Source organism: Podarcis muralis, chromosome 7 (assembly GCF_964188315.1).
Source record: "Podarcis muralis chromosome 7, rPodMur119.hap1.1, whole genome shotgun sequence".
In the NCBI taxonomy this organism is placed as follows: Eukaryota; Metazoa; Chordata; class Lepidosauria; order Squamata; family Lacertidae; genus Podarcis; species Podarcis muralis.
Genome location: NC_135661.1, coordinates 7,914,527 through 7,934,514, shown reverse-complemented (window position 1 = coordinate 7,934,514; position 19,988 = coordinate 7,914,527). Strand labels below are relative to the sequence as shown.

The 19,988-nt window shown below is 48.2% G+C and overlaps 1 protein-coding gene across 5 annotated transcripts; it reads left to right on the top strand.

Moving 5' to 3' along the window:
* Window positions 1-2,079: 2,079 nt before the first annotated feature.
* CPLANE2 (ciliogenesis and planar polarity effector complex subunit 2) lies at window positions 2,080-10,564 on the top strand. Of its 5 annotated transcripts, XM_077931150.1 has the most exons (7): window positions 3,763-4,295; window positions 4,531-4,696; window positions 5,951-6,076; window positions 6,292-6,444; window positions 7,656-7,780; window positions 8,444-8,580; window positions 9,696-10,564. In XM_077931150.1, exons 3-7 carry the CDS (start codon window positions 5,971-5,973, stop codon window positions 9,961-9,963), a joined length of 789 nt encoding a protein of 262 aa, XP_077787276.1. In that variant the 5' UTR covers window positions 3,763-4,295; window positions 4,531-4,696; window positions 5,951-5,970; the 3' UTR covers window positions 9,964-10,564. The 5 variants fall into 5 exon arrangements, with proteins under 5 accessions (XP_028597210.2, XP_028597212.2, XP_077787276.1 ...); XM_028741377.2 differs by lacking the exons at window positions 3,763-4,295; window positions 4,531-4,696 and adding an exon at window positions 2,080-2,212; XM_028741379.2 differs by lacking the exons at window positions 3,763-4,295; window positions 4,531-4,696 and adding an exon at window positions 2,222-2,320.
* Window positions 10,565-19,988: the final 9,424 nt, after the last annotated feature.

Genomic DNA, 19,988 nt, shown 5'->3' with positions numbered 1-19,988 from the left:
CCTGGAGTGAGTGGGAGACAGCTCTGTGGCTTGCCTGTTGAGCAGAAACTCCCTCTGAGGTGATGAAAAACTACATCTGTAGCTCACCCACTCCCATCCTTCAATTGTCAGCAATCATAGTGGCTTCTCCAGGTTTTCTAGCAGTGCTCCAGGCCAAAATTCAGGCCACCCTTCACCCGAGATGGTGGGCAGGTGGGAAGGCCGTCCCTAGAGGCCACTGGCTGCTTTCAGTGGTCTATGCGTTTGCTTCTGGCCACCTGTCTTGCCGGATGTCCCGAGCACTTTTCATCTTCCCTATTTCTAGGACCAGAAAGGATAAAAAGAAAGCTCCAAAAGCTCCGTTTTCCTGGCTCTGCGCGCTGAGCAAGACAGGGATGGGGTGGGGAGTCCAGGTTCTATCACTGCCACCCCCACCCCATATGATACCAGCTGATTGAAATCCCACCTTCCTGAACTACACTTAAAACATGCTTTTGACTTAACAGAAGTGGGGGCATAATCGCCCTCCCCTCCACCTCGAAAGCACTTGGCAAAATTGTCCTTTGCATTGCAAAGATGAAGCTCTAAGCTTTCTTAATTGTTGCTAAATTGCCACAACTGCCCCCCCAACAAAATGTAGGTGTTCTCTTCCTCCTCTCCCCCCCCCCCCCGCGGCCAAGAAATCCAGCATTATGTTTTGGGCAACATCTTCACCTACTAGGCTCTTCCGTATTTCACAACCGCCTCCCTTCAAATGCCTTTAGTCCTTGTTTTTTTTTTGGGGGGGGGGGAGCTGCTTTTATTTTGTATTCGCCTGATGGAAGCAGAGACGCAGCCATTGCTGGTGGCTCCCTGGCGCTACTGGCTGGAGTGGCAATGCCCCCCACCGCTCACTTCTGCCCTACAAGAGGGAGGCAGTGCCGCCTGCGGGGCTGCAATCGTGATCCCAACGCCTTATCCGGGCTTGCAATGCACCCTGGGGAAACCGGTCCTGTGGGTGCTTGATTTGTGGGGGTCCCACCCGTGGCAGAGATCCTGTGATCTAAGTCTCTCCACCCTGATTTCCTGACTTATGAATGGCAGAAAGGCCCCGCCCATCTTCCACGTCCCCCACCAGCAAAATCCACATCATGACCTGCGTGTAAGATGGCAAGATGCGTTCTTGCCCCTCCCGTTGCTCGAAAATGACTCAGGTGCGCCCAAGACGCGCCCCACCCGCCTCCCCCGCTCGTCCTTGTAGACTCCCTCACCCCCGGTGTAAGAATGGAAGTGGATCGTGCGTGATATTTAAGAAAAGGAAAGTGAAAAGGGATCTGTGTAGATTTCATTTTCCTTTTGTTCCAGGTTACCACCCCACCCCCCTACTCCCTGATGGATTTTTTTGCAATTAAATTAAAAATAAAAATAAATCAAGTCCTCTTTGCTTGCTCCGGTGTGTGCGTTGCTCTGCAGAAGTCCCCTTTCGATGCTGGGGCAGCTCCGAGAGTCGTGGGGTTGGGGGGGGCAGGGACATTGGCAAAAGGTGTCCAGTACCAATATAAAGGTATTCGTGGCGCAAAACGAGCGCAAAACTTGGGCATCCTTTTGGAGGGGGCCCAAGATTTCGTTAATAGTCCTCCGCAATGTCCTATTTACAGGGTATTTTTACCCGCGATTTCCCAAAGATTTCCTAAAAAAGATGCTCAACAACTTTGCCTGCCCCCCCCCCCCAATAGCTGTCAACTTTTCCTTTTTCTTTCGAGGAATCCTATTCGGAATAAGGGAATTTCCCTTTAAAAAAAAGGAAAACGTTGACAGCTATGCCCCCAACACACACATAAAATCCTGGCTACGCCCATGGCTGCCACCTTAAATTATTATTATTATTATTATTATTATTATTATTATTATTATTATTATTAGTACCCCGCCCATCTTGCTGGGTTTCCCCAGCCACTCTGGGCGGCTTAAATGCTTAACAACTGAAAAACAAAAACAACCCGCTATCTACACAAGCAAGCGGGCAAGAGCAGCGACTCATTTCTTGCCCAGCCGCAAATCCCCGCAAATCTTGCAGTGATTCCTGCGCCGCTACGGCAGGACCACTTTCTCGCCCTTGAATGAGATGGGGAAAGGATGCGCCTCTCTTCCCCTTTCGTAGCTCTTTGGTGGACGGCTGGGGGGCGGGGCCGGGGCGGAACCCTTCGTTTACGTGGTGACGCCAGACGCAAGCGGGGCGGAAATGTCTGCCCAGGTACGGCGGGGAGGGAAGCGGCGCACCTTCTTAAAGGGGCAGCACGCGAAGGGACGAGGTTGCCTTTCGTGGGCTGAGCAGGCGACCTCGCGAGGGTGGGGAGGATCGGTGGGTCGGAAAACGCATACACACGCCGGGGGTCCCTGCGGAGGTCGGGGCAGCTGGGTACCCTTTGCCCCGGGCCTGGCAGGGCTAAGGCGGCCATACCAGGGTCCAGGGATCGGGTGCTTTTTTGCATGCGGGGTTTGGGTCTTGGGAGGTTTGTGCTGCGGGGCTGGGAACGGCCGCCTCCCCTTAGAGGGCTCCTTTCTGCCTAGCCAAGATGGATGTTGAGGGGTGGGGTGAGATGGGGCAGGAAGCCCACCTGCCATCATCCCCTGTCTCTTAGATTCGGAATGAAACTTCTCAACCACAGTAGTTCTAAATTACTTTCTTTTGATCCCAAGTGCTCAGAAAAATCCGTCCAAATCTTCAGTCGTTTGAAAACTTTTGTTGTTGTTGTTTAGTCGTGTCCGACTCTTCGTGACCCCATGGACCAGAGCAGGCCAGGCACTTCTGCCTTCCACTGCCTCCCGCAGTTTGGTCAAACTCATGCTGGTAGCTTCGAGAACACTGTCCAACCATCTTGTCCTCCGTAGTCCCCTTCTCCTTGTGCCCTCCATCTTTCCCAAATCAGGGTCTTTTCCAGGGAGTCTTCTCTTCTCATGAGGTGGCCAAAGTCTTGGAGTCTCAGCTTCACGATCTGTCCTTCCAGTGAGCACTCAGGGCTGATTTCCTTCAGAATGGATACGTTTGATCTTCTTGCAGTCCGTGGGACTCTCAAGAGTCTCCTCCAGCACCATAATTCAAAAGCATCAATTCTTCGGCGATCAGCCTTCTTTATGGTCCAGCTTTCACTTCCATACATCACTACTGGGAAAACCATAGCTTTTACTATACGGACCTTTGTTGGCAAGGTGATGTCTCTGCTTTTTAAGATGCTGTCTAGGTTTGTCATTGCTTTTCTCCCAAGGAGCAGGCGTCTTTTAATTTTGTGACTGCTGTCACCATCTGCAGTGATCATGGAGCCCAAGAAAGTAAAATCTCTCACTGCCTCCATTTCTTCCCCTTCTATTTGGCAGGTGATGGGACCAGTGGCCATGATCTTAGTTTTTTGATGTTGAGCTTCAAACCATATTTTGCACTCTCCCCTTAGAGGGCTCCTTTTTGCCTAGCCAGGATTGGTATTGAGGGGTGGGGTGAGATGGGGCAGGAAGCAGGAAGCCCGCCTGCCATCATCCTCTGTCTCGCAGATTTGGAATGAAATGTCTCAACAACAGTAATAATAATAATAATAATAATAATAATTATTATTATTATTATTATTATTATTTATACCCCGCCCATCTGGCTGGCTTCCAATCGAGTGTTAAAAACAGTACAGCATTCAATATTAAAAACTTCCCTAAACAGGGCTGCCTTTAGATGTCTTTTAAAGATAAGATAGCTACTTATTTCCTTCACATCTGAAGGGCGTTCCACAGGGCGGGTGCCACTACCGAGAAGGCCCTCTGTCTGGTTCCCTGTAACCTCACTTCTCACAGCGAGGGAACCGCCAGAAGGCCCTCGGCGCTGGATCTCAGTGTCTGGGCTGAATGATGGGGGTGGAGACGCTCCTTCAGGTATACAGGACTGAGGCCGTTCTAAATTACTTTCTTTTGATCCCAAGTGCTCATAAAAATCTGTCCAAATCTTCAGTCGGTTGAAAACTAGGAAGTTAAATAGAGTAATAACACCAGGGAGTACCTTCCATGCAGTTAACGAATATATTTTGCAAAATTGACAAAGAATCCGCCTGTTTGCATCTTAAGATAAAGCAAGTTTTCTTGGATTGGCTGGAAACCTTTTCAGTACTGTACTTCCTTCTCAAATTCCTTCTTTTTCTTCCAGTGCAGTTTTTCTGTGCACATTCAGCAAGCGTAGCCCATTGAGACACTCCCCCATCATTCTTGACCTGGTCTTTACTCCCCACAAGTACTGAAGGACCTCTCTACTGCTGCTGCTGCATGGCTGAGCAAGAGAAATGAGCAGAGCCTTTTTTGTGGTACGGTAAAAGATTTTTGCCTCTTTTACTAGGTCTGGTACGTTCATCTCCTTCAACTGCTCTTTGTGAGCATTTCAGTTTTAAATATTCCGATTATTTCTACTTTTATTTAAGTATTTTTATTTATTTTATTTATTTACTTGATTGCCGGGGGGGGCGGCAGCTCCCCCCCTGGCTACACCCTTTTTTCATGGAGGGCAAGGCTACCAATGGGTCTCTGTCTCTCCTCTGTCAGACGCCTCATGCCTGGAATCACAGGTGCTGGCAAAGTGCTGTGACACCTGTGTCTATCTGAGTGCTGGGCCAGGTGGGCCACTGGCCTGATCCAGATGCAGGCTGTCCTGATTCGTCCCTACTTCCTCTCTGTGCAGGGGTGCCTCCTCAACCAGGACCAGCTCAAGGTATTCTTCTGCCTGAGGCACTTGAGAGGCAGGATTCCCACCCTGTTCCCTGTGCAGGATCTGGCTCAGCTGGTTGTTGAATCTCAGGCAATGGGACAAGGTGGCAGCAGCAGCTTAGGAGACTCCTGGCAGATGCCTCGCTCTCTGCGTAATGATAGGGCCAACCCAGTTCTTCTTGGCTGCAGGGGATTCCTTTCTGAGGCTTCCTCCAGGAAGGAATAGTGGAGAAGGGATGTTTCTGAGCATGTGCAGAGTACATTTCCATCTCCACCAGCCTCTGTTTTACTGGAGAATGTAGGGGTGGGCAGGCGGTTAGGGCGGAAACCACTAAGCTTGAGCTTTCAACACCTTTCTTCCGAATTTCCCCCCCCCCCAATACATGTTCTGGGATCACACTGCACACACACTGCTTTCCTGCCTGCAGTTTCCTGGGGTGCGGGGAGAGACTCCATCAGGAAAGGCCTCCTTCCACCTGCCTTGCTCTACTCTCTAGTCTCTGCTTCTCAATGGGTATTGTATTGTTTTATGTAATGTGGCTTGCCGTTGTTCTATTGATTATAGTTTAGATATTATTTATTGTAACTGTTGAGTGGATTTCTGTTTAACTTTTATATTGTTGATATTATTATTTTATACTATTCTAATGATAGTTGACGCAGGTGGCGCTGTGGGTAAAAGCCTCAGCGCCTAGGGCTTGCCGATCGAAAGGTCGGCGGTTCGAATCCCCGCAGCGGGGTGCGCTCCCGTTGTTCGGTCCCAGCGCCTGCCAACCTAGCAGTTCAAAAGCACCCCCGGGTGCAAGTAGATAAATAGGGACCGCTTACCAGCGGGAAGGTAAACGGTGTTTCTGTGTGCGGCTCTGGCTTGCCAGAGCAGCGATGTCACACTGGCCACGTGACCCGGAAGTGTCTGCGGACAGCGCTGGCCCCCGGCCTCGAGTGAGATGGGCGCACAACCCTAGAGTCTGTCAAGACTGGCCCGTACGGGCAGGGGTACCTTTACCTTTAATGATTGTTGAATGTTACTTTTTAAGTAGGTTGCCTATTTTAAAGTTATGTTTTATTATCACATTTTTGTATTGCATTAGATTGTTATAAGATGTACATATTTTGTTTCTTCAGCTTGTAAACCGCCTTGAGTATTGTAAGATAGAAAGATGGTATACAAATTTAAAAATGATGATAGGGCTTCATGTCGCGTGCAGTCTCTCCCCTATATCCTCGTAGTCACCACTTGCTCTGTCTTGCTTTGCAGAAATATCAAGGAAGGGGAGTATGATCGTCCCCCCGGGATCTGTCGTCGTCACGGATTGGCACAAGACTCAAGATGGCAAGGAATACTTCGCCACTCTCTTGCGCCAGAACAAGCGCAGGCTCTTTGGTGAGTAGGGGGGGTGATGAGCCTTTTGGCATGCCAACCGGAGTGCAGACTTCTCTGGCAAGGAGAAGGCGCTCTGCACGTGCTCAGAGGCACTGTCAGTTTGCTGCCATCACTCTGACACGTTTCCACGTTTTGTGAGCTGGGAATGTGTGCTTTCACTTTGGGTTGCTTGAGGCTGCAGCGGCCATCTCACAGGGCTTGCCTTTCCTTTGCAGGGCTGACTGAAAGGCCAGTGCTGCCCCCACAAGTGGGTGCTGATATTGCAAGCTACAAGGTCTTCGTGTCAGGGAAGAGCGGCGTGGGCAAGACTGCACTGGTGGCCAAGCTGGCTGGTCTGGAGGTGCCGTTGGTCCACCACGAGACAACAGGTGATGCTGGCAAGGGAAGGAGGCAGTTGCGGTTTTCTCCCTCTCCAAGGAAATATTTCTCCCTTTGCAAAACTGAGCTCATTGCCTCCATCTTAAACATGTGTCAGAGACCAGGCTGAGGAGTACAGCTCTGAAGCTGCCCAGGAGCAATGGAGCAGTATAGATTTGGAATAGTGGTTTGCAGAGGGGCATAGTTCTGAAGACAAAAGTTGGGAAGAACTGGGGGGTGAACAGCAAAGTGAAGAACAGGAAGAGAGAGAGCTAACAGACGCTCTCTCGCTGGAAGGTATTCAGCATATCAGTCCAAGGTCACGTAGAGTGGATAAGGTGGCTATACAAAAAGCACGGTGCTTGCAAGATCAGGTTGCAAGGCAGAAGTGACTAGGGGGGAAGTGGATGGAATCCTTAACCGGGAACACCTTTATTCTGAGATGCAGGTGGCGCTGTGGTGTAAACCACTCAGCCTCTTGGGCTTGCCAGTCGGAAGGCTGACAGTTCAAATCCCCACGATGGGGTGAGCTCCCGTTGCTTGGTCCCTACTCCTGCCAACCTAGCAGTTCGAAGCACTTGCGGGAAGGTAAACGACGTTTCCGTGTGCTACTCTGGTTCACCAGAAGCAGCTTAGTCATGCTGGCCACATGACCTGGAAACCGTCTGCGGACAAACGCCGGCTCCCTCTGCCAGTAAAGCGAGATGAGCGCCGCAACCCCAGAGCCGTTCACGACTGAATTTAACTGTCAGGGATCCTTTACCTTTTATTCCAAGAATGGATGCTTTGTTCTTTTGCTGTGATCATTAAAGACTTAAATGGGAAGGGACTCTTTTCACTTTGTCCTGCTTATCTACGGCCAAAGGGGGGGCGGGGGAGGAAGCCAAGTGTCAGAGAAATGCTATTTTAAGCAAAGGGATATGTTAATTTGGGCCACATCACCAGGCTTCTGGATTTCACAGAACTCTTCATCAGACACTTTTTCCTAAGCAGATATGTTGTGAAATTCAGAAAGTTGCACAGTCCTGCACTCATTGAAGTCACTCCAACAAGGCTCCTTTTATCTCCTTTGTCCATTGGGACCCACAAAGCAACTTCTGCCTGTTGAGCTTCAGGATTGCAAATATAACTCTGGCAGCATGAGGCCTATAGGGTTGCTGTTTTTTAAGTCGAAAGCCAAGACACCCGTGAGTCTGTTCTAGCTGAAGCTGTTGTGTTGCAGGGATCCAGACCACAACTGTGTATTGGCCAGCCAAGCTCAGAGAGAGTGGGAAAGCCATCTTCTTCAAGTTCTCCTTCTGGGACTGTGGCGAAGCCGTCCTTAAGAAGTTTGATCATGTACTGCCGGTGAGTGTGCTTGCAGAAGGAGGTTCAGGCCTCTTCACAGAGCCAAGCTGTATCCTGACATTCAGAGAAACATCTGCTGTTGGGATCAGGTCAGGCGCACCATTGCTAATTCCCTTCCAAGAGAGATAAGGCAGGTCCCACATCTCTATATGTTGTACAGCAGGCCCTGTTCTTTGCTGCTTTCTCAGAACGGTATGTATTTGTTTGTTTCCTTAATAATTCTTTTAAAAAATAAAATTTTCAATTTTTACACATTGTAAGTAATATAGCTTCTCTATAAGGGAGTAAAAGAAGACTCTGAAAGGGTGGATGGGAAGTCAACGGATATGAGAGATTTGTTTTGACTGTATTTTAAAAGAATATGTAAAATTTCAGAACGGTTTTAATTGGGCTCCTAAAATTTGCATTGCTTTTATTTAAAAAAACTCTCATCATATTGTGATTTTACAGTTTTGCTGATCATTCTTTTAACGTACTATTTCATTAATTGCTTTAAAATTTTGCTTAACATATTGCTGGCTGTATGTTTGCTTAATTTGTCCTTGTTTCCTTGTGGAAAAATGTTTCTGAAGTGCAGGATATACCATTTGTTAAATAAATGATGAAACAAGGGAAGAAAAAGGTGGGCTGATTTCTGCTTCTGCTCTCCCCATGCCCCAACAGGCTTGCACAGAGAAAGTGGACGGTCTCCTGCTCCTCTTTTCGTTCACAGACCGGGCATCCTTTGACGACCTGCCAAACCAAATCTCTCGGGTGGCTGATGGGGCCAATAATGCCATCAGAATGGTGGTTGGCACCAAGTATCCTTCCAGCTCTTTGGTGCATGTGCCATTAAAACTCACAACTTGTTCCAAGGTGCTTGAAGGGGAAGGCAACTCTGCACGTGCTCAGGGGCATTTTACCCTTAGGATCTCTTTCTTTAAGTGAAAAGTTTGCACAGGAGGAAGACACTACACATGCTCAGAGAGATACTCATGACTGGTTTTTTTGTTTTCACCTTCTTTATCCTGCCTTTCCAAGATAAAAATCACACAAAAGGAGACTTGCAGGTAAAAATGTAGTGTAGCAGTGCTATTTTTCTAGAAAAAGAGGTACTGGAACTCACCATAAACACCTCCCTCGTTCTCTTAGAATGGCAATGGCACCCACCTGAGAGGTGCTGGAACTGAGTTGCCCCGGGGGGGGGGGGAGCCCTGGCTGTAGGTTTTTTTTAAAAAAAACAAACAAACCATCAGGTTAAAAAGTCACCTCAACAACTTCAGATGAAAAAACATTGTCACCAGATGCTCTGTGTAATAAAATATACAATTCTAAGGAGCCCATTTAAAAGCAAGTAAAGAGGGGGACAGATGGAGAAAATGAATCTCTGAACAAATTTTTGTCTTTTGGAAATGGAAGGTGTCAAGAAAATAAAATAGACACATTGTTGTTTCATTTTATTTCCTGTCGTCTAGGGTGAGTGCCCCCCTCATCACTATGATTTTGAGCTGCTTAGTTGTAGAAAAGTTAGGAAAGAATAAAACATTGAAACCAAACTAATTAAACAGTAGTACAAAAGAGCGTGGATCAGGGCCAAACTTTGTGTGATGATAAATGCACTGAATTAAAAGCAGGCTAAATCTGGCCACTTTTCTGTTGAGGAAAAGGCTGCCGCAGGGGCCTGATCCAGACTGTTGTAGGAGCAAGTCCTGGATTGGGCAGTTGTTGCTTCAGAATAAAAGCGGCCAGTTTAACCACACTGTTAAAAAATGCATGTTCCTCCCCAAAGGGAGCTCATCCCTCAGGCCGGGGTCTTAAGAGAGGAGCTGCTACACTTTTGTTGTGGTCTGTGTGGAGAGAGATTTGCCGGGCCCACATTGACCTTGATGGGGGGCTGAGTTTCTAGCGATCCACTTCCTTGACCGGCTCCCTCCAGGTTTGACCAGTTCGCCCACACCGACGTCACGGACCGGGATGTGACTGCCTTCCGCCATACTTGGGGCTTGCCTGTCTTGCGGGCCAAGAGCGTCAACGTGCCACGGTTGGACGATGGACAGACCCTAGACGGCCGTGCTGGACTCTCGGATGTGGCCCATCTCCTGAACGGGCTGGCAGAGCATCTCTGGCGGCAGGACCAACTGGTGGCTGGCCTCATTGCTCCCTCCATGACTCCTGGGCCCCTGGAAGAGCAAAATCCCTGGTAAAAGTACCCTGGGGTGGCCCGTCTTTTTTCATAACTTTTTTTTCCCCAGAAGAGCCAATGGGTGGCACTCACGACCTTTGAGTAAAAAGGCTTCTGCCAAGCCTGGGCCTGGAGGACTGCTAGGCCGAAGCCATCGCTGCCATGGCAACCATGGTGGCAGGAACACATCATAGCCATGCTTAGGAAAGAGCTGGTCTGGCTGATGGAGAAGACAGCCTCCTCAAGGCCAGGTGGCCCTCTGAGAGACTCTTCCCCCGCCACCGCCACGAAGCCCACAGCACCCTTATTGTTTGCACTGATTAATCCGGGGTCTGTTAACACTGAATTTGGGCTCTGGGCTTCAACTTTGTTACGGAAGGGGGGGGGGCATGTCTTCTTCTCCTCCATATGTTAATCCAGTGCAACCCAACCTCTCCTTAATGTATTCATGATGTAATCTGTGTAACCCAACCTTTCCTTAATGTATTCATGATGTAACTGGGATGTATTTTGCACTGTATTCTGGGACATGGAGGGAGTTTCAAAAGTTCATGTCACCCCTTTTCGGGGTTCAATCTCGTCTTGAACCTGTTGCGCAATAAACTTGGATCTTCTGCAGTTTGCTCCTGTCTGGCTGAGCTCATTTTCTTCCGCAGGGACCCGCGGACTTACTTAGTCCGACGAGCTGGGTGGCAGAGTAGCCCCGCACCCAGATTTAGCCGTAACAACTTGGTAGGAAGAAGAGTGAGGAATACTTCTGCCTTCTCCTTAGCCATGAGCAGAAGGTGTCCCAAAAGGAAATCAGCCTCTCCCTGTGGTGGAATCAGATCGTGCCCACAGGGAGTGGGCAAAGTGTACCCCCCCCCCCCGCCCGTAGTTTGGTGTTGCTTTCATGCCAAGAAATCTAATAAATGGCTTTTATTTAGCTGAGAGCTTGTGTGGCATGTGCTTCATTCTGCTAAAGGCTCAGTAGCAGCATCCCAACCACCACCCACCCCCCCAGTCCAATTTGGGCTCCTGCTGAGGTCAGAACAGCAGCACCCCCTGTTTCATTCCCCATGGATCTCTCCTCGCCCGGCAAATTCTGTGTAATGAAAGACTCAGCAGGTCTGGAGATGCTGTTTGGCTGGAAGACCCGACTGCTTTGCAGTGAACGCTTCCCAAACGGCAGGCAGCAGATGGTCCAAAGTGTATTGGGACTTGCCATACGTGCTTTCTGCCAGGCTTACTTGGGGGCAGGAGTGGGGCGCAGGCGCTGTCTCCACAGAACGTTTCCATGGATCCCTTCCACGGCTTTTGCGGCGGCTGGCTGCCCTCCCCTCAGCTCAGTGCTCCTGGGATGCAGGCAAGCTGGTCCTTTCTCTCCCTTTCTGATGATAAACTTTGGTTAGAGGTTTCCTGACACAACCCCACTGGAAGGCTCTGGGTGGGCAGGAAACAGCAGGACCCCCAGGCAGAAAATGGGAGTGTAGAAAAATGGTTGCACTTTTCAGGTTCTTGCCCACCGCTGCCTCCCTGGTGAACCTGCCAGTGTGGTGTAGTGGTTAAGAGCAGTGGACTCGTAATCTGGTGAACCAGGTTCAATTCCCCACTCCTCCACATGCAGCTGCTGGGTGACCTTGGTGTCAGCATCGCCCTTGAGCCAGTGCACCAACTGGACTCATGCACCTCAACCCCGACTGGGCTAGGCGAGCTAGGTAGCACTGCCAGAGACCTCCTTTCTCACAGGAACAGGTCACAGTGCTGTGGACTCACAGCTTAGAGCTGAGAGCACCGGATTCACTGTCTCAATAATACAGTCGTTGCGCAGCAGAGTTTTGCAGAGTCTTGCAGAGTATAAACCACTCGGAGAGCAGCTCTGTAGAATATCTTCCTTTTATTCTGTAACTACAACTATGATACAAAACTATATACAGAGCTGAATATTCTAAGCATAAATCAATGCTACACTGAGAGTCTGCAGCTGCACTTAGCAGCAACCTTATCTCTAGGATCTCTAACACTCTCTCTCTCTCTCTCCGATACACTGACTGACTGACTGACACACACACACACACACACACACACACACACACACACAGATGTGGTGCTGGGCAGAATAAGTAGATAGCAGAACACGCCTCCTCCTCTCTGGAGAGTCAGCAGAGACCATGAGGAGATCATCAGGAGATTCTTGGGTATGGGAGGGGTGAAATCTCCTCACTTGGGCCAGTCACACTTCTCTGAAGTCTCTCAGCCCCACTCACCTCACAGAGTGTTTGTTGTGGGAGAGGAAGGGAAAGGAGATTGTTAGCCGCTTTGAGACTCCTTCGGGTAGTGATAAAGTGGGATATCAAATCCAAACTCTTCTTCTTCTGATATCTGAACCTTAAAAGGCCCCTTCCTACGAGGGGGGCCTGACTCGGTGTCTGCAACCCAGGACCGGCTTCACCTGTGCCCTCATCCCTCCTGCTGACACCTCTCTCATGGCATCGGGGAACTCGGTAGAGCATAAGATGCTTGATCTCAGGGTGATGTTTGCAGCGGGTTGGACTAGATGACCCCCGTGGTCCCTTCCAACTCTGCAATTCTGTGATGAACGTTAACCCAGTATGCAGTGTTTTAGCATTTGCCTTCACAATCATCCTGCAAGATGGGCCAATGGGGGCAGGATTGTAACTGGCTGCCTTCCCCAAACTCTGTGCTGTGAAAAATCGTGACTGGAAGGAAAGGCTCTCAGCCAGGGCCTGACTGCTCCCTCTGTCCACTTAATCCCTGGCCCCACAGGTGCTGCTTTGCTCTGTGCAGCTTAGAGAGGAGGCTAAGGGGCCTGGGAGTTTTTCCTACCTCTCCAGAGAGGCGGAGGCAACTTCTCGTATGTGAATACCCCAGTATCATCTTTTTTTAAACGCGGCTTTTTCATAATACAATGCAATAAAAAAACTAATCTAAATGAAAACACAAAGAGAAAAACAAAAAACCCAACAGAAGGAAGAGCAAAGCAAGGAAGGAAGAGGAAAAAGAAGCGGGAAGATAAAAATAATAAAAGAATGAAAAAACATTGAATCATAGAGTTGGAAGGGACCACAAGGGTCATCTAGTTCAGTGTTTCCCAACCTTTTTTGGGCAAAGGCACACTTGTTTCATGAAAAAAATCTCGAGGCACACCACCATGCCAGATGGGGAAAGGTCACTTTTTACTTATGTAAAAAAAAATAAAAAAATAGTAACAGCATAGAAGGTAATGGTTATCTCTTTGATGTCTGATGGGAGGGCATTCCACAGGGCGGGCACCACTACCGAGAAGGCCCTCTGCCTGGTTCCCTGTAACCTCACTTTTCACAGTGAGGGAATTGCCAGAAGGTACTTGGCACTGGATCTCAGTGTCTGGGCTGAACGATGGTGGCGGAGACGCTACTTCAGGTATACTGGACCGAAACCGCTTAGGGCTTTAAAGGTCAGCACCAACACTTTGAATTGTGCTCGGAAAGGTACTGGGAGCCAATGTAGGTCTTTCAAGACTGTCGTTACGTGGTCTCGGCGGCAGGTAGCAGCGCTCACAGCTTACGGACTGCACCGTGTAACAGGTGTCTGGCCCAGCAGCCTAAGGCGGACAAGCCACTGAAACAGGCATTCAGAATCCATTCATTTCATAAAACCTGCAGGGCTCAATCTCTGTGTTTGTGTATGTGTGTGTTTCTGTTTTGCCCAAGGGTCTGGGGGTGGGAGAGAGCTCTTTAGCATGATGCTTTTAAAACAATTAAATTATCAACAAACAAACCTGATGATACGAATAGCAACGTCAGGTGCTACCGGGGGGGGGGGGGGAGAAGGGGGCCTACTCAGAAGTAAATACTGCGTCCAGGTGCAATTAGCGCTGATTTAAGGTGCACCAAGACTGCCTAAAAACCTCCCCAAAGATATGCAACAAAGCGCTTCGTTGCAGAGGGGAGAGTTTGTGCACCGTGGAGGCTGGAGGGCTTCTATTCTACATGCGAGGGTTGGGGGGCGAGGAAAATGTGCTCCGTGGGGGGGCGGGGAAGGCAAGAAAAGGAGCTGAGCTCTAACTATAGGCTCCCACGCTTGAGCAGGCCCGACTCGGTGGGGCGGACCACCCTCTCTCCTGGAGGAAGAGGAGGAGGAGATTCCCATCCACGGCGTGGCCTCCCGCGCTCCTGAACGGGAAATCTCTGCAGCCCAAGACTCTCCGCGAGGCAGCTCCTCCCTTCCTGCCTTGAGCCGCCGCCAGCCGCGCCCCCCTCCCCAGTTATCTGCTGCCTGCCAAGCCCCGCCCCTCTTCATTGTCCTCCCCTTCTGTTTATTCCCCTTCCTCCATCCCTCGCTTTTCCCCCTCTTTTTCCTTTTTTAAAAAAAATATTTTCTCTTCCCCTTCTTTTTCCCCACCCTTTCTTTTTTCTCTTTCTCCCCCCCCTCCCCGGTTAAAGGATTTGAGCAATGGGTCTGGAGGTGGAGCTCGTCGGAGGATTAGCCCGCCTCGCCCGCCTCCCTCCCACGGCACACTAGGCAACGTCCGGCGGCACACTAGTGTGCCGCGGAACACCAGTTGGGAAACACTAATCTAGTTCAACCCCCTGCAATGTGGGTTTAACTCGAACCCACAACCCTCAGATTAAGAGTCTCATGGTCAACCAACAGAACTATCCTAAAGTATTCACTTCATCTGCTCGGTGAAATTTTCCCAGTCTTCAGACTCAGACATTTCAAGTTCATTCATTTTTCCTTCCACACAAAAAGTCTAAAAGGGGTTCTCCAATTACTGTATTTTTCCATGTATAAGACTAGGTTTCCCACCCTTAAAAATAATGTCAAAAATTAGGGGGCGTCTTATACTCTGGGCCATCTCCCTCCATTTTCTTAAATCTGAGTCCCCAAAAATAGGGGGCGTCTTATACTTGGGGACGTCTTATAGACGGAAAAATACGGCCTTATTATCAATAAATTTCAGCAAAAGTCTCCCTCCAGACCAGCATAACAACTTTACCTCAAATGTTGAGAAGCAATGAATCCTTCATCTTTATTCAGAGTTTCTTCAGTGTAATCAGATTAAAACAGTACTCTATAGTTATTCACTTATTGTATATTCATTAAGTCACACCCAGTTCCATATGTTCCATTCCTGATTCTTGCTGGCCATGGTTTTCCAACCTGATTTAGAAAAATAAAATCCGCCTATTTCCTCGTCCTCCAGTCTTCTTCCAGGAATCTGACAGTCCTCCATCAATAGTATTCTCCGAAGGTTCTGGGTCTTCTTTAACCTCATCTTTCTCTGGTTCATTTTCATTCCCCACTTTATCCATTTCAGTTCTGATCTCTTTTGGTTGCTCATCCAATAATTGTTGCATGATGCCAACAATGGCATCATGGGGTGTCCAACAGTGTTTTTACCATTACTGAGTGCTCTTGGGCTTATTAACAGGTCACTTTCTTTAAGATCTTACAGTCTCTGCTTTGAGTCTGAGTCCCCTGGATTTTTATCAATTTCCACATTTTCCGCATTCTTTTCTCACAGTAGCATAATTATGCTAGTTAGTTTCATTTTGCAACCAGCACTTTATCCAGAAGGACAGAGCGTTAAAAATAAAAGACAGCAAAGATTTCCAACAGTTGGAACACCTTAGCATTTTGGGGGCCACAATTAAAGCATGCTTTTCGTTTTGCTTTCGTCTCTCTTCTTAAGCCAGCAGTCAGCTTGCATTAAGCCTTTTGATTTTCGTCTCTCTTCTTAAGCCAGCAGTCAGCTTGCATTCTAGATTTATATTTCAACTGCCAGACAGAAAACCTCAGTCGTAATTTATAATACTCTCACAAATAAATAAAGGGAGGTTTAGCTGACTTTATGTCCCTTGGGACTATTACGTGGTGTTTGGGCAGAGCAGTGGAAAACAGCCTTTCGGAACCTCAGAGCTTAATCTCGGTTATCTCTGTTTTCCCGGAGATTATGTGATAACCGAGATTTATGGCTGGGCTATCATTAACCATCCCATAATTATCTCCATGGACAGGGTGTCTGTCAACAAGAGATATGTCGTCCACCATCTTTCCTTCCTGGACATGCCCCATAAGAGCAGTCAATTTGTGTTTGTTCCTGACTCTGAAAATCCTGACCCAGGCTCCATTTTGCCAAGGCCACCACTTCCTGAAAACATTACTGAAGAGTTCAGACAGCTCTTTTCTTGCTTGCCTGCCTGGAGCCAGAGTAAATATTTAATGCAGCTCGAGGGAGCTGAAGGAAAGATGTTTCTGGAATTGGAGACTGCGGTGAGTCTCCTAATAGCGTGGGCTCCTCAAATTCATCTCACCCCGGGATGGGCTAGGCTGGAAGGAAGCTGAAGAGCTGAAGATTCTTTGCAACCTTGCAGGCAGCAGCTTCAGTTGCATCAAAGGTTTGCCTGCAGTCCATCATAGAACCATAGAATTTAAAGGGACCCATGGGTCATCTAGCCCAACCCCCTGCACTGCCAGGCCTGCAGGTACTTTCAAACCAGAGGGTCTTACAAAGGAAGAACATACATAAAGTTCTTCCAGAGGACCAAAAATGATGCCCACCCCAGAGGCTCATCAATGGATTGCAGCTCCCAGAAACCAGCCTTGGGTTCTCCATGGGCCGGTCTAGTTTGCCTCTTCCCCTCAGCTCTTTGGAGGCTGAAAGTGCCACTTGGCTCCTGCTACCTGCTAAAATCACACCCCTCCTTCCTCTTTCTCCAGTGCTGTTTATCCCCAATCTCTGGCTTTCCTCCTGTAAACTGCAGTGGTAGTCAGTGCTCCCTTGCTGGCAATTCCCTTCCATAGCACTGTGATAGGAATTTTGAAGTCTTAGATATATGGTAAAGTTCATAATTGTACCAACCAAGCACGTACATAGATCAGCACAGGAAGACCGACCTGGAACCATTTTGATTCCTAAACTGAGCAAATGTTTTCTCTGCAAGGTCAAAGTGGGAAACCTCCTCATTGTCTCTTTCCTCACAAACCCTGTCTTAAGGGCACGTTTAAGATATGAATAGGGTGTGAGCCTGTGACCTGGCCCAGGAACTAAGTATTTATCATTACAAAAGATTGGCCAGGCTCCCCAGGCAATCCAGTCAAGTAACCTGCTAGACAGGAGATAAACAATTCTGCGATGTAGGTGTGCTGTATCTGAGGGGTGGTCTTAGGTTACACCCCTTCTGTGATGTATGTATGATGTTTCTGGGGGTGGTCTTGATCTACAGGGTGGCAATTTCAGAAGTCTTTATATGGCCTTGCGCACCATTGTTCTGGGTTCCTCCTCCTCTCCTGCGTGTGGTGAGTGAGGACCCTGTTGCAACAGATCAATAAAGATCAGGCTTACTAGCTGCTTTGCTTCTCAATATTCTCTGGTTGGCCTCTGTTATTTTCTCCTACCAATAGGGAACCTATGCAAGGACTCTACAGTATATGGGCTCTTGGATACCCCATAAGGGAAAAGGGCAATTTTTGTTTACAACAGCACTCAGAATTATGGGGAGGGCCCCATGGCATCAAAGCCACCCCCCACAAACCGTCCCTTTCCAATGCCCCTCTCTCTCCTTTTGCCGTCAGGATCCAACATGCACTCGGTCCAGAATTTAACATTTACTGGAGAGGCCGTAGTTCAGTGGTAGAAGATAGATAGTGAAATAAATGAATTAAGGTCTTATAAAGGTTCATAAATGTACCAAGCAAACACATACATAGATATATAGGCCACATGTCTGAAGCTGCACAGGAGAGCAGCCATGGAGCCATTTTGACTCCCAGGCTGACCAGGTGTTTTCTCTGCAAGGTCAAATGTCTCCCCATTGTCTTTTCCTTCACAAATCCTGTCTTAAGGGTATGTCTGTGTATGAATAGGGTGAGCCTGTGACTTGGCTCAGGAACTAAGTACAGTGGTACCTCGGGTTACATACGCTTCAGGTTACATACGCTTCAGGTTACAGACTCCGCTAACCCAGAAATAGTGCTTCAGGAGGCCCCATTAGCTAAAGTGGTGCTTCAGGTTAAGAACAGTTTCAGGTTAAGTACAGACCTCCGGAACGAATTAAGTACTTAACCCGAGGTACCACTGTACTTATCATTACAAAAGACTGGTCAGGCTCTCCAGGGTATCAAACATTAGCAGGTAATCTGCCAGACAGGAGGTAAACAACCCACTCAGATTTCTGCTTTAGCCCGCCCTTTCTGTGATGTAGGTATGATGTTTCTGGGGGTGGTCTTTTACTCCAAGGTGGGCAATTTAAAATGTCTATATAAGGGCGGGCACACCTTGGTTCGGGGTCCTCCTCCTTTCCTGTGGGTGAGGGGAGCACCCTGTTGCAACAGTTCAATAAAGATCAGGCTTACTAGCTGCTTTGCTTCTCAATATTCTCTGGTTGGCCTCTGTTATTTCCTCCGACCGATGGAGAACCTACAAAGGACTCTATAAGGGCTCTTGTGTCCCCCATAAAGGAATAAGGGCAGATTTTTCGTTTATTACAATTTATTACGGTCAAAGACCAGCTCACGTAACATAACACAATAAAAACAGCGTTCATAAAGATAAAATATACAATCGGAACAGATTGCAGCAATAGCTCATGAGTTAAAATTGAGATATATACATACACCCGTACAACTGAGATTTGGGCTACCATAAAAAAATTGACCCTGAGGTGCCCCAAAGGGCAACTTCAGCATTTCCCTAGTAAGCTATTTTATTCTAGAGGATGATCTGTGCCTACAAATCTGGACGCAGAATCTGGCTACCAGCCAGGTAGTTCAGTGGTAGAACAGCTGCTTGGCATGAAGAAGGCCCCAGGTTCAATCCACGATGGCAGCATCGCCTGGTAGGGCTAGGAACAGACCCTCTGCCTGAACCCCCCCCCCCCCCCCGAGAGCCACTGCTGCCAGCCAGTGCAGACAATGTTGGGGCTGGTTGAAAGACCGTTGACAACCCAGAGTTAGTTAGAATTGCAAGGTGGCAGCCTCTTCTTGCGGCCACCACCAAAGTACTGTCCCCCCTCCCAAATCTACAGAGCAGATGTGTTTTGGATAAGGAAAGGGGGAGTGGGGGGGGCAGGACTGGTGGATTGTGCCCCTCCTTAATTTGAGGACCCTCTTCCAGGCAGGAAGCTGTTGCAGGGATGGAGACAATATCTGCCTGCTGGAATGTCAGCCTGCCTCCAACTCTGTTTCTCTTACACAAAGAAACGATGCTTGAATGGCAGGTGAAGATGATGGACTATACGGAACTTGCCGAACTGACTGGGAGACTCCCGAGACCAGAGAGAAGAGACGGTGGGAAAAGACTGGAAGAAGTTTAAAGAATATTTGAAGAAATATGTTAATATTTAAATCTTAGAATAGCTTTGGAAGTAGATATAGGCTGTAGGGTTAGAAGTAGAAGATAAAGGTAAAGGTAAAGGGACCCCTGACCATTAGGTCCAGTCATGACCGACTCTGGGGTTGCGGCGCTCATCTCGCTTTATTGGCCGAGGGAGCTGGCATACAGCTTCCGGGTCATGTGGCCAGCATGACTAAGCCACTTCTGGCGAACCATAGCAGCACACGGAAATGCCGTTTACCTTCCCACCGAAGCGGTACCTATTTATCTACGTGCACTTTGTGTGGCGGGGATTTGAACCGCCGACCTTCTGATCAGCAAGTCCTAGGCTCTGTGGTTTAACCCACAGCACCACCCGTAGAAGATAGTGTATTTTAAAATAGTATTCTTTGTAAGTGATAAAATGTGAAGATTTTTATGGTAAATGTAAGTGTGATAAAAAAAAATGGTTAAAAACTATGATATATGAAACTGCTAAAGATGAGGTAAAATGAAAATCAGATGGGGGGGGACTTGGGGAAGCTCACCTAACAATGTTTAGAAATAATAAGGATAAGACAAGAATTTGTTTGTATTTCTGTTTGTATTGTTTATTTGTGTTATAAAATGAATATTTTATTTTTTTGAAAAAAAGAAAAAACAAAGAGAGGATGCTCTGATTTCTCCCTGACCACCCACCTCTTTCCCCCTCCTCCCACCTTTGCACAATCCCTCTTTGCCCCCCCCAC